Genomic DNA, 13,303 nt, shown 5'->3' with positions numbered 1-13,303 from the left:
GACATGAGGGAACAACGGTATAATAGAAGATAGACCTGGATGGAGAGGAATGAATCCTTTGTGATGAAAAAAAAAGAAAAGTGGAAAGGAGAAAAAAAAAGATGCTGATGATTTATCCATTTACTTTAGGCGGCGCTGGACATCAAGCCACTCAAGCCCTCAAGTGACACTGCACCACTAGGTCTTAATATTTGATCTACGTCGCCCTCTAGTGTTCATATTGTACACAAACAGGTGATCCACCTGCTGAACGTGTTTGAATAAAAACAACCGTCCGTTGTTTAAACCAGCGAACAAGCTTTTTTATGCTTGTAAAAATATGGCTCTGACTTTTAACTATCACTGCAGCTCCCAGTAGTGCCTCTTAAAAATAATTTCCATTGGATAAAAGGAACGCTGTGCCAGTAAAAAAATATTATACAACCATAAAACTAATGAAAGGTTTGTACATAATTTGCAAAGCAAACAATCAAATTCTGATGATTCAATACGGGCGGTGCACAGACGCACCTAAACTTTGCCTTGCCAAAGTCTCCACGCCCCCATGTAGTGCATAGCACCAGCTTCTTCACTTTTCACGTGGTCGTTTCGTTTGACAGACGATCTCAGACACACAGCCTATTTCATTTTGTTTCATTCATTTCGGGGCATTTTATTTCGTCTCTTCGATCCGGCTTTCCAGCTGCACCAGGACGCACTCCCTCCCCCGGTCACGCTTCTCTTGCCCCCGCCGGCCGCCCTTGGTTCGCGTCTCAGCCGTTCCGTTCCACACATGTAAGTACACCTGACTTTGTTCCACTTTACTGAGTTATAGTGTGCCGGGTGCAGGTGTTCTCACGTTGCAAAAGACGTCGTCGAGTTCCTTTGTTGCCTCCTGGAAGAGCCCGAAGCAAGTGGCTCGCTTTTAAATGAAAAACAATGAAAATGTTACAGTCATGGCAAAAGTCGCGATAATGAATGATCTACCAATGGAAGTACAACACGCTGGACTGTTCACATACGTGAACTATTAACCTCGATCGCGCAGCCCTGTGCGCGACTCTTTTGTGTCGTGCTCTTGTCACATGGAATAAACCCTGTAATCCACTTTGTTGCCTTCAGCGAGCTCCCACGGTTTCTAAGACTCGTTAAAAGAAGAGTAGGCGCGTGTGAATTCTCAATGTTGTGTGCTGTTACCACGTCCTCTTCAGATGAATATTATGCCGTAAGACTGTTTCTGTTTTGCCTGTATGGATTTGACGCCCCCCTCCTCCTTCTCTCTGTCAGGATCTTGGTGTAAATTGTGCTGGAATGCCCCAGGATCTGACCTTCAGTCAGAGGAAGCAAAGCTTCCAGACCCCTAAACCTTCCACTTTCTGAAAGCCTGCTGCACTACGATGCCTTTGGGGTTAAAATGTCTACAATGAAGCAAGTTGTCGACCATAATGTTGAAAAGACGTTGGGCTGGAGTTACATTGAATGGGCGGAAAATGAAGTTGTCACTTCAGGAGTGGCAAATGCTGAGACACAAACAGATCGGGGGCCTTCGGAGCACAAGGAGTGTCAAACCAGCAATCCGGTGATAATGCACATTGATCTGACACGGACACACTCCAAGCTGAGGCATTCACCTTTGCTCGATCATGACGGCACGGTAGCACCTTTCTTCCAGTTTGACCGGCAGGCTCCCGGCCGCATCTCCACCTCTCCCACCTTGAGGAGGATGAGGAGCACCAGGCGTCCCGTGTTGGACTCCCAGGATCCCGCGAGGATGGGTATCACCCAGGAGGAGCCCTCCGCTGCATGCTTGTCATCACCTTTACACAGAGTAAAGTCTCCCCTAGCCACCAGCCCCCTCCTGTCTGGTGGCGAGATCTGTCATGAGCATCCGCCAATTTCGTCCTGTGGCCGACAGAGAACCAGATCATATAGATCAAAGAACTTTGACAATTCTATCGCTTCCATGAAGCCGCAGTGTCGCAGTGCTCATCCTACTGTTAAGAAAGATTTTGGATTTCCTGATAGTGAATTACAGGTGAGCAGTGGTGTTTATCTATGTAAAAAAAAAAAAAAAATCCAGTCACCCTTCAAGACTAGCTTTTCCAAATCTTTTGAGTCAAGGTGCATAGTTCACATTGGAAAAAAAAATCTCCGAGCACAACTCCAAACAAATGTCACAAAAACTATATATACAGTGAAATAATTATAATCTCATTTGTGTAAAATCTTGGCCTGTTTAGTTAAACACAAAGCTGACCACTGTTACATTGTGTGAATGGCAACAAGTTTCTTTACACTTAATTCTACATTCCCCCATCCAGTTGGAGATAATTTCATTGTTCTACCTGCCACTGGCATAGATAGATAGATGGATTATTTTAAGGAAAAAAAAAAAAAAGGTTTTCTGACCAATACACCTGACTAATGTGTTAGGTACAGTTAGGAATTTAGGACTCTCCGCATAAATGACAAACTAGACTCTGGCAGGTTGTGCCTCCTGCGCAGGAAGTTAGTCTGAAATGCAGTTTCTTCCAAAATATAATGCAGGTGAGAAATATTTTTTGAAAGCATTTTAAATTGGAGAAATGCAAGCTGAATTTTGAGATCGCTATACATCATCAGCATCTTTGCAGAACCCAGATAGACGTCGGGTGGAGAGATTTGTCTCCCATAGAGGGGACAAATGGTTGACAGTGACTTTATATGTTTCTCTTGCATCAACTAAGTAAACTTTTAGTGAGCTAGCCATTCCTGAGACTGTCTGAGAAATGTTGCTTCGTCGTAGATCGGTCTAATTAACACAATACTAAGCAATGTACGGGCTGTGTCACTCAAGTCGTCATGGTAAGGAGCCATGTTGGCTCATTTGCATGAGCGCACGGAACCCCTCAAAACATGCTGATATTATTTCTTCAAAAGAGGCCGAGAAGTCTGCTGTAATTCTTAACCCTTGGGGTATTTTGATTAGATTACGTCACACGCATGTTGCATTTGAAATATGTAGCTGGGGGGTGTCAACGCTCATCATTTACTTCCATCGCCTATATCCTTGTGGCATTTGTGGAAATTCAACCCATAAATCTAGGCCGCTGAGTGGTACGGCTTTTAATTCACAGCCTGTAAATTAAATTGTTACACATTCCTTATCAGGCTCATTCTTTCTCGCTTGCCCCCTGCGGTGGTCATCCACAGTGCAAGCTTTTGACAAGCAATGAATCAGCAGTTACATGCACTGACAGCTCGGACGGAGCCCACTGCCCGGCGAGGCCTGGGAAGTGCTCTCCCAGGGCCCCCATTCACGGCAGTCGGCAGTCACCTCATAATGGAGGGGTCACTGAGCGATGGAAGAAGATAATAGGAAATCTTTTCATCAGCTCCTGCTATTCAACACAACACATTCTCAATGGAGTACTGGCATTCTCCTCAGATATCGTGAGGCTTTTGAATCGGAGAGACCACTTAAAACGCTGTTTCAAATCTGAATGTCTTTGAAAGTGATATAATGGCGCCATTTGCAAGAAGAACCCTCGGCATTGCTCGTGGAATGCAGTGTACTGTAAGACAAAGCTATAGCGCGTGTGGTTTTTTAACCTCTGCCAAGGCTGGTTTTGTTGCTGTTTGTAGGATTAGCCCCCCCCCCAAAAAAAAAACGACTTGACTGATGGCGACTCATGGCATTGGTGTAGGCCCGAGTAAATCTTTAGTCCCCACCCTCCTCCTTCCGGTGAATAGTGTATTAATTCCAAAGCCATAAGTAAAGAATATAAAGCCTATACTATAGTGCTGCAACAAATTATTATTTTACGAATGGATTTAATTTGTCGATTTATTTTGTTGATTAATCGATGGATTGGAGGAAAAATCTTAATGTCCAGATTTCTGTTGAAAAACATGCCATTTCAAATTGACAGTGCATAAAATGCACAAACAAATGAATTGCCATAATTTTGATCTGTAACATGTCCAAAAATTGGCAAATCTTTTCACAATTGTTTCCAAAATAAAAGCAACTGTTGTATTTTGATTCAATACAAAGATAATCAGTCTGCTATCAGGGAACTCAAAAGAAATCTGAGATTATTTACTGTTGAGAAAATTGAATTTGTATCATTTGTAAATTAAAAAATGGCACGTAAATGATTATCAAAAATAATCGATTGAGTTGATAATCGATTAGTTGTCGATTAATCATTGCAGCTGTAGTAAAACACAACCAAAGGCATCATGTCTATTCAAATTGGATCTTGAAATTTGTCACTGACTGCATTATTTTGTTTTTGCAGGAGAAAGAGCAGCGCCCTAATCGGTAAGTTTTTTGCATGCATCAACATCATCCACGCACGCCTTTTGAGGGAAACATTTTGAATATGAGGCATGTACAAACACACCCACCCACCCACCGCCCTCCCTCCTTGTGAATAGTCTCAAATTGTCACGATGCGCCGGCTGTGTTATGACTGGATGTCAGCACAAAACACCCTAATCCGCCCCATCTTGTTCCAACACTTTGGGGCCTTGCCTTATGTCAGTGGGCACCCGTGAGCAAGGATGATGGGATCTCTGGTTTAAGAAGCCCCATTGAGCATTCTTTGTCACTCATGTCTTTGTTAGTGGAGCACAGTTAAGTTTTGAGAGTCCCATGGTCATGTTGTGGACTAGACAAACCCTCATTAATGCTGTTTTCTCTTTACTGCCACCCACACCCCTCCTGGTCCTAATGGGCAGCTGGGTTATTCCCCGTCTGGATAATTAGGCAGCTATTGTCTCTTTAATTACACGCTGGCACTACGCCTCTTCTCTTCCAGTGGCCGAGCCCCGCAAAGGCATTGGCGGCGCTAGAGTTTTGTTTCCGTGCATCATTATTTCTCCTGTTGAGCGGGGGAACAAAGCACCCATTTTCACCAATGCCCTGAGTGGACACAGAGACGGCTTTCTGAGTGGCCTCAAAGCAACAGCACGTCATTGTGAGGATGCGGCGGAATGAAGCGCTCGCATAAGTTCCGACCTAGTTTGCGGGGTGGCTAGCGTTGGCTCCCCCCTTTCTTCTCCCCCGATCTCATTAGGTCTGTATCCTCCTCAGGTGCACCTGCCCACTCACTTTTTACTTTACCCGAAAGGATCAGTTTGCATTGCCAAAGTTCAACCAGGGTGAATGCAACTAAGCAAGTCCTCCCATTCTCACCTGCGGGCATACGTAGGTGTTTGACAGTTGAGCTCACGCAACTTCCAGAAATGGAACCTCAGAGCTCATTGTGTGCTACGAGGAAGGGAAAAAAAAAAAGGTTACTGCTATTTTGCATATTATCACGGGTTGACGCAAATATCATTCCTCTTTCTTGTACTTCCTCCTGTTTATTATAATGAACGTGTAAGGTGGTGCTTTACAATGGGCGTGTAACTTTGATAAGAATGTGCACAGAACACTAAAAGCAATGATCTGCTTTCATCAGTTCTGTTGCTCTGAAGTGGAAGTGAAACCACCGAGAGCTTTCAATAGTTGTATTAAGTTCATTTTGTTTTCACTTTTCAATGACTTCACTGGTTCTTTTATCTCAAACAAAGTATTTTAGGTTGCATTACCTGTCGGCTTGCTGACTGCAATTGACTGGCGATCAGCATTGGCGTTTCGGTGCGCTAACTTTGCCTTGGGCAAAATAGTTCCCCAGTGTTTTTTGTTTGCCCTGGTAACTCGCTGAAAAGAGACCAAGAGGATTAAAAGTGCCACACAATCACAGTGTGCCTCTTTTGGCATTGAAACATTGACAAGGTGTTGACAAGGTTTCTGTCAAACGGGCAGAAACGTGCCACGGTGCTTATTTCTGCTCTGCAATTTGCTGCACAGTGCAGAAGGTATTTCACTGGCATTTCAAGAAGAATCATAAATGGAATTTAGTTATTTCCTTCTGACGTACAGGAAGTATACGCTCAAATCGGCGTTGCTTAGATAAATGTTACAAGACTAATCCAAAGGCATGAAACATCTTTTTCTTTTGTCTACTTCAGGTTGGAAGAAAGGAGGCGGAGTTCTGTAGTGGTCAGTTTACCTGGCTTGGATGTTTCACCTGGGGACCTGTTTGTAACCAATGGAGCAGCTGACTTACTAGACAACTTTTCTGGTAAAAAGAAAAACAAAAATGACATGCTGTACCTTGTCATACCATGTGGGCAGAATACCCAGCATAACTTTCACTTCAAATGGTTTGTCATGACACGTCAGTTCAAATATTGCTCATCAATCACGCATCAATTGCTTGATTGTATTTTTACCAGCAATGTTTGTCCGTCTTCAATCCCATCAAACTAAGTACCCAAAGCACATTGTTTTGTTTCCAATTGTTGAGCTGTTCTTCCCAGCTCCTTTTGTCATTGTATTTATGCTTTTTTTTTTTTTTGCAGACACAAAGAAGTCAAAGTGGTTTTCAAGGCGTAGCACAGTAAGTCTTGTGCTTTAGCGGCTGCTGCTGGTTTCTTTTGATGTGTTTTGTTTTTGTGCATGTGCGTGTGTTTGTTGAGGTTACAACATTGTTCCCTGACCCATTTCACAAAGCAGATTATGGTTCCTCATCCCTTTTTCCACTTAGAGAAAAGTGTGAGTTTGCAGTCATTGGACATATGCCCACTGTAAAAGTTGAGCCAAATTGATTAGTTGAAGTTTTGATCATGCAAGACTGGGCCTGAATGCGCACAGTCGCACGCTAGCACAGTTTTGGTTTGGTTGACAAGGACACGCACACACGCACACAATGACACCCTTTGAAAAAATGAAGATACTTCTCTCACTTTCAGACTAAAGGGAAGTCCCAAACAGGCACGACGGTGACGGATATTGAAGGATATCTCTCAGCAGCCCAAATCCAAGACTGGAGGAACTGTGACCTTCAAAAGTACAAGGTGAGAAACGGCCTGCATCAGCAGCGCCGCGTTATTTGTTGTGTAAATACGTCTCATCGTGCTGCGAGGGATTTTCCGTGAATTCGATTTGAGATGCTAACACATTCAGATTTCTAATCCAAATAGAATCTACGTAGAGCGTGCTACCCTGAAATAACAAGTAGTGCAACAACCTGATTTTCTAGGCGGTAACCATCCAGCGTATAAATATAAATACACACTGCACACGCTTGAGTGCCTCCGCATAGTGGGAGGAACATCACAGATGTTATCATGTGATAAGTGTTTGACACATACAAACGATAACATAGCAAAGTGCTTTCTCTCCTTTCTCACTTTCCCCTCGACCTTAAAGCTAATTACTTCTGCACGAACTTGATACCTTGTGGTGACTTCTGCGCAGGACTACTCTGTAGCAGAGTTCCTGCAGGACCAGTCCTCCCAGTGGAGCGCCACCTCTGACCCTCCCAGCTTTAAAAGACAAGAGGCCATCTGGGAACTCTTCACCAGCGAGTGTGTTTACTTCCTGGATCAGCTCATGGTTCTCAAAGAGGTGATTTTTCGCCACACAATGCCTCCTACTGCGGGTAGAAACACACACACACAGCACCATAAATAAACACACCAAACTCAAACAAAAAGCCAATACCTGTTGCTTTGTTCTTTACATTTTCCCTCTGCATTCCTGAAGTCTCTTTTGGTTGTCTGTGCTTACAAACAAGAGCGCAACAAGAGTCTTTGTAAGCCGATTGTCTGTCTGACTCCTTTGTTGCATTCAGGTGTTCTTGGCTACACTCGCTAACCTTCAGACGAGAAGCTGCCTGGTTGATATCGACGCCTGGAGGCTATTTGCAAACCTCAGTGAGCTTTGCTTGGTGAGTATTAACGCAAACACAGCACGAGACCCTGATAACTTTTGCACGTACATCGCATCAATGAATCATCACAAACGTCACGGTATCAAAGTGGCTTGCGTGACTTTTGCTCCTGCAAAAAATGATAATACTCACCTGTCATCTCAGCAACAAAATGTCTAGACGTACTACCGTAATGCCTTGATGCAACAGGAAGGATGTCTTGGTACCGGTACCGGTCCGTGGATCATTTAGTACCGGGCCGCACAAGAAAGAATATATGACTTGAATTATTTTACACCTCAGTGACGTGTACACAATATAACATAACATAACATAACATAACATACTGTTACTCATGTTATGTTGCAAGTAAAGTTGCATAAAATACACAGTGGATTCACGTTTATTATTATATTACAGTAATCACTCGTTTATCGCAGATAATTGGTTCCAAGAACCACCCGCGATAAGTGAAATCCGCGAAGTACGGTCACCAACAACAAGTACTGGGCAGGCTAACGAGTTAGTGGAAAGATGCTAATTTGCGATCATGCTAACACGCGAAAACCGACTTCGAAAGGAATGTAAACGAACATTTGGAGCAATACTACATTGTCCTAAAGGTTGGACACATGTCTCCTCGATTTAGAAGTTTTATTTTGACTTTTAAATGTTTTTTTAATTTGGGGAAAACAATCCACGATGTAGTGAAGCCGCAATAAACGAAATGCGAAGTAGCGAGGGATCACTGTATATTGGTGGTATACCGGTCCGTGAAAATATTTTCTGACAGTAATTCGGTCCGTGATGCTAAAAAGGTTGGGGACTACTGCAAAAGAAGACACGCTTTGTCTTTGTTTGCAGGTGAGCTTTGGTTTCCTTAACAACCTGCTGCGCGTCATCAAGGACTCGCTGGACATCACCGATGGTAACCGAGCCACTCTGCTGGAGCTGCTGAGCAAAGTAAGACTCCAGTGCACCTCTTGCGCAATAGCAAAACATGTCATATCGATATTTCATATTGATTCCCGGAGGTGGGGTGTCCATTTTTCTTCTTCTGATAAGCAGAAGAGGCCGCTGAATGTACAATGTTGACAAATAACATGCCCCCTATTGAGTCACAAGTGAAAGAAAGGCTTGGCAAAGTGACTCATGGCCTCTCCCTAAATGGTTTGATGTCATTGAAACTATTCAATACATCAGTTACCTCTTGGGTGAGTTGACATTGTGTGCCAGGCAGTGCAGACAGACAACAATGCCACAACATTCAAGGGAGGGACAGGGAACGGTGTGCCAGCAGTTAGTAGCTTTGCGTGCAAACACTCGGCTGTGATGAACCACAAAACATTCCATGACACATCAAGCTGCTGGTGGCGAGAAAGCTTCAATAGACACACACAAATTAATTAGAATGTTGTGAACCTATCTTTCTTGACTACACAATATACTCACCTTGCACAACCTATGACAAAGATCTGAACCTCCCACTTAAAGTTTTTTTTTTTTATCCAGACCAATATTGTTGCTCCGAAGAATGAAACTAATTCACTTGTTCTGCAAATATAAAGCAATGCCTGATTTTCATGAGTTAATTTCCAACTCAGTGACATTGGTTTGGGAGGGTATGAATATATATATTTTTTTTTTGTCTAACTGCTGATTCATTGACCGTCACATTTTTGTGTCCTACGGACGTGACCTCTGCTTTTATGATGTATTTATCTGTCGTGTACCAGCTGATGTGGCATTGCTATCTGTTTGCAGGCTTTCCGAGAAAGCATATGCCACTGCTTGCAGAAGTATTGCCTCAACTACACCACAGCTTTGCTTTATCTGGACAGCCTCAAGCCCAGAGAGGACTTTGGGTCTTACGTCAAGGTACACGAGGGCACTTAACACTTGTGCGTCATAGCTCACAAATAGGATCAATAAAGCATTCTAATTCAGACAACACCTTGAAAAGAAGGCCGCAGACATCCTGCTTATGTTCTCATTTCAGTGCTTAATATTTGCTCTCATTTTCATCGTGCATCACCTCTTTATCCTGCTCTTAAATGACTTCTTCCACTCTGTCGTGTTACCCAGTGGTGCGAGAGCAACAAGCAGTGCCGCAGGTTGCGACTGCGCGACCTGCTGGTGGCGCCGTTGCAGAGGTTGACCCGCTACCCGCTGCTCCTACGGAACATCGCGAGGAGGTTCCACACGGACGAGGAGAGCAGGGATTTGCAGGCGGTCGCGGACCAAGTGGACATATCTATATGTGAGCATGTCCTCCTCTTCCGCCACTTAGAACAAAGGAGAAATCGGTTCCACATGCAGGGACACCGCCGTTACAGATCTTGACTCGAGATCTGGGAAAGCGAGTTTGTGTTGAGACAATGAAAAGCCGCACGCGTTTCTTTTATCAAGCGCAGTAGGCTCGAGTCTATCAGCATGCTGTCACACCCGTCCGTCCATGTTGGACAGGCAACGTGTTGGGACAAGCTTAAAATGCTTCCAAATGGGACCAAAGTGCAGCAGGACAGCCAAAGAAGGGGCGGGACAACTTTTGTGCCCAAGGGCCACGTTTGACTTTGAAAACTGACACGTGGCTCAGGAAATTTGTACAACTACAAATGTAAAACTGAGAAAGGGCATTTGTTTGCGAAATCATTTATTTAAATTTCTACAACTATAAAATGCACTGTGGCACTCATTCACCGCATAGCCTTATTTGAAAAGCCGTTTTTTTTTTTTTTTTAATACTCTGTTCGTCATTCTTTCATTCTCTTAGGGTCACAAAGCACACTAACTGCTAACTACCGCATCTCATACTCTCTTTGTACTATACATTGTTCAGTACATGGTCTGTTGGAGTGAGAGATGCCTAATAACCTAGTAATCAATTTTATGATTGAAATGAAATATGACTGCCATTAACCAAGCCCCAGAAAAGTTGGAGTAAAAGATTTTTTGTGGCAGATAAGGAATATATGCCCTTTTTTTTTAGATGCTTCGGATGGATGGATGTGTTGCTGCACCATTTGTGTTCAAATATCAGTCATATTAAGGTTTAAAACAAGTTAGCTCTATTTTCACTTTGTAAAATTCACTTTGAAGTTCACTTGCGAGTCAATTTCTCGCACTCCAGACAATGCAAATTACAGAACTCATAATGTACGTAAATACTCAGTCGGCCGGATTAAAGAACGGAGCTGGCTATATTCAGCTGCTTGCCTTACATTGCTTACTCATGCTTGAAAAGTCATAAACAATCCATCATGACAAGTTTAAAATGAGCAACTTTGGCGAGGGGACATAAGCTATTGCTGGAGCCTTGCTTCGCATCACTTCTAATAAATTTTCTTCTCTTTTGCATTGTTCGGCTGCTCCTTCATTTGGCGAAAGGTTCTTGCACAAAAGGCCAGGAAATCCATGAGTTTTTTTTCTTTGCGACAGCTCAAGTAACCTTCGTGGGAACCTCCCGTGTAATTGGAACCCTGATACTAGTAGAAGAAAGTAATTATGTACTACGAATAGTAACATTGTCTTCCCTCTAAGGTGACCTGGAGGGAAAGGTGAAATGGTTGGACAACTATCAGAAGGTCAAGCAACTGAGAGACGCACTGGTGTGGCTGCCTGTGTGGGAGTGGGACAAGCGGGCCTTCATTCCCGAGGTCGGTGCTGCCGAACGGACGGCTGTCGTATCTATCTATCTATCTATCTATCTATCTATCTATCTATCTATCTATCTATCTATCTATCTATCTATCTATCTATCTATCTATCTATCTATCTATCTATCTATCTATCTATCACAGTTTTGTTGATGGACGAGGATTGCTTTTCTTCTCAGACCGTTTTGTTGTAAGCTCTTGCCTGCAAAAAAAAGAGGTCGCCTGTGACATTCTGAAATGTCAACTCCCAGCTGAAATGCTTCTCTTTCTTCAGACTGTGAAACATCTGCTGAAGGCCGTGACGCTGGAGAATCTTATTTCTCACAGAAGTCTGCTGCACGAAGGCAAACTGGTGCTCACAGGTCTGCCAGTCTGCTTCTCAGATGCATTTTGGCGAGCACCATAAACGCACTCACACCATCCTTCTTTGGCTCTCCTCCAGAGAACACCAAGCAGATAGACGTCTACCTGTTCCTCTTTGATGAATTCCTGCTCATCACCAAGATAAAGAGAAACAAGAAGGTGTGTAGGTGCATAGGTGTCTTTCATCCACGAACATACTATGCCAGTGCGATGCTATTAGCGGGCCACAATTCCTTAACTATTTGAAGCCTGTTCCAAACAAAACTGTACATGTTCCTGGTGCGCATGAATGCAGAGGTCCATTGGACCGGAAGCCAACTCCCTGCGTTTGACGCAGAACCTGGAGCTGGACCAGCTGCTGAAGGAAGGGTGCACCTTCACGGTTCTCGACCAGCCCATCTCTCTGGACCGACTCCGGCTCAGGAACATCGATCAGCTCAATGCCTCAAGTAATAACAAGAGTGTTGATATGCATCTGCACTTCTTGTGAGGTTTACATAATTTCATCGTTGTATTTTATTATTTTTTTTAAAGCATCAGGGCTGCCTCATTCTTTTATAATTACGCACCAGAACCGCTACCAGCAGTGTATTGGTGCGTTTGTCCTTCAGGCTGTGTCCGAGTCTTCCAAGGTAATTTCTTTATATTTATTGATTCCAATTATGAGCTAGACTCTCTTCATTCTGTCAATTTGTATTAATCAACACACTATTTCGGGAGATTTGTTGACATAGTTTTGACTCCCTTTACCAGCTCAGCTTTATCTGTGCATATTTTGGATAAATTACTGTGTTATTTATGCTACCTGGCTGTCACCCTTTTGTAAAGCTTTATTCTTTCTGCCATTGTATTCAAAAGGAAAAGTATGAGTGCTACTAGGGTGTGCACCTGATATTCAAGATTATACTTGCATACTGTTTGTTTTCCAGAGAGCATGGCTATCGAAGATAGAGGAGGCCGTATCGGCCCTGCTGAAGCTGGACTCTCGGCAGCCACGAGTAAAAAACGATTCGCTGTGTTTGGAATCTTCTCAGATCTGAAATGTCCCGCTACACGAGATGCCATTGCACATGCCCAGTTGTCCGCGTGCACTTCACTGTTCCGTGTCACCAATGACAATGATTCCACTAGCATGTCGTACACAGTCAACTGCTGTAGTAGTCTACCAATAAAACTTTGGACATGTAATACATTTTGGTACAGTGTTTCTCTTTATATAAAGGTATGGGATCACATTGGGTGTTTTTGAATTTACCTAATTTACTTATTAATTTACTTCACTTTTTAATTTAACTTGTTAATTTAATTAATTTAATAATTTACTTTATTTTACAATACAACTTTATACAACCAGCTCGTTTCAACAAAGTGCTAACATATAATAAAAACAATGATACAACTACAAAGACAGTGAAAACAGAAAAATATTCAGATTTACAACAATGAGTACCAGATGTATTACTGGTAAGTTTGTCATGATTCTTGGTGTGGATGAGTAAGAATGGTTCTCAGTTTACCTCAATGTGTCTTTTGTACAAAGTAAGTGGGTGTGCGCTC

The 13,303-nt window shown here is 43.1% G+C and overlaps 1 protein-coding gene and 1 long non-coding RNA gene across 2 annotated transcripts; one reads left to right on the top strand and one right to left on the bottom strand.

The window, feature by feature from the left end:
• Positions 1–618: 618 nt before the first annotated feature.
• Positions 619–1,724, bottom strand: LOC119124645. The gene is made up of 2 exons (XR_005098307.1): positions 1,611–1,724; positions 619–901 (listed from the first exon to the last, which is right to left on the bottom strand). It is a non-coding gene; the product is annotated as an uncharacterized LOC119124645 (long non-coding RNA).
• plekhg7 (pleckstrin homology domain containing, family G (with RhoGef domain) member 7) lies at positions 646–12,938 on the top strand. Its single transcript, XM_037254802.1, has 17 exons — positions 646–774; positions 1,267–2,014; positions 4,263–4,285; positions 5,983–6,095; positions 6,376–6,413; positions 6,766–6,870; positions 7,274–7,423; positions 7,650–7,745; positions 8,592–8,690; positions 9,492–9,605; positions 9,813–9,987; positions 11,268–11,383; positions 11,658–11,745; positions 11,826–11,905; positions 12,042–12,195; positions 12,281–12,378; positions 12,676–12,938. The coding sequence occupies exons 2-17, from the start codon at positions 1,394–1,396 to the stop codon at positions 12,784–12,786; spliced, it is 2,181 nt and encodes a 726-aa protein (XP_037110697.1). The 5' UTR covers positions 646–774; positions 1,267–1,393; the 3' UTR covers positions 12,787–12,938.
• Positions 12,939–13,303: the final 365 nt, after the last annotated feature.

The sequence above is a fragment of the Syngnathus acus genome, chromosome 6 (assembly GCF_901709675.1).
Source record: "Syngnathus acus chromosome 6, fSynAcu1.2, whole genome shotgun sequence".
In the NCBI taxonomy this organism is placed as follows: domain Eukaryota; kingdom Metazoa; phylum Chordata; class Actinopteri; order Syngnathiformes; family Syngnathidae; genus Syngnathus; species Syngnathus acus.
The sequence above is the reverse complement of the archived record's forward strand: the minus strand, read 5'-3'. Positions and strand labels throughout refer to the sequence as shown.

Excerpts from the sequence above, each read along its gene's own strand:
- plekhg7 (XM_037254802.1), top strand. The coding sequence starts at position 1,394 with ATGTCTACAATGAAGCAAGTTGTCGACCATAATGTTGAAAAGACGTTG. Across the intron at positions 4,286-5,982 it reads AAAGAGCAGCGCCCTAATCG|GTTGGAAGAAAGGAGGCGGA; the intron begins GTAAGTTTTTTG and ends TGTCTACTTCAG. Across the intron at positions 9,988-11,267 it reads CCAAGTGGACATATCTATAT|GTGACCTGGAGGGAAAGGTG; the intron begins GTGAGCATGTCC and ends CTTCCCTCTAAG.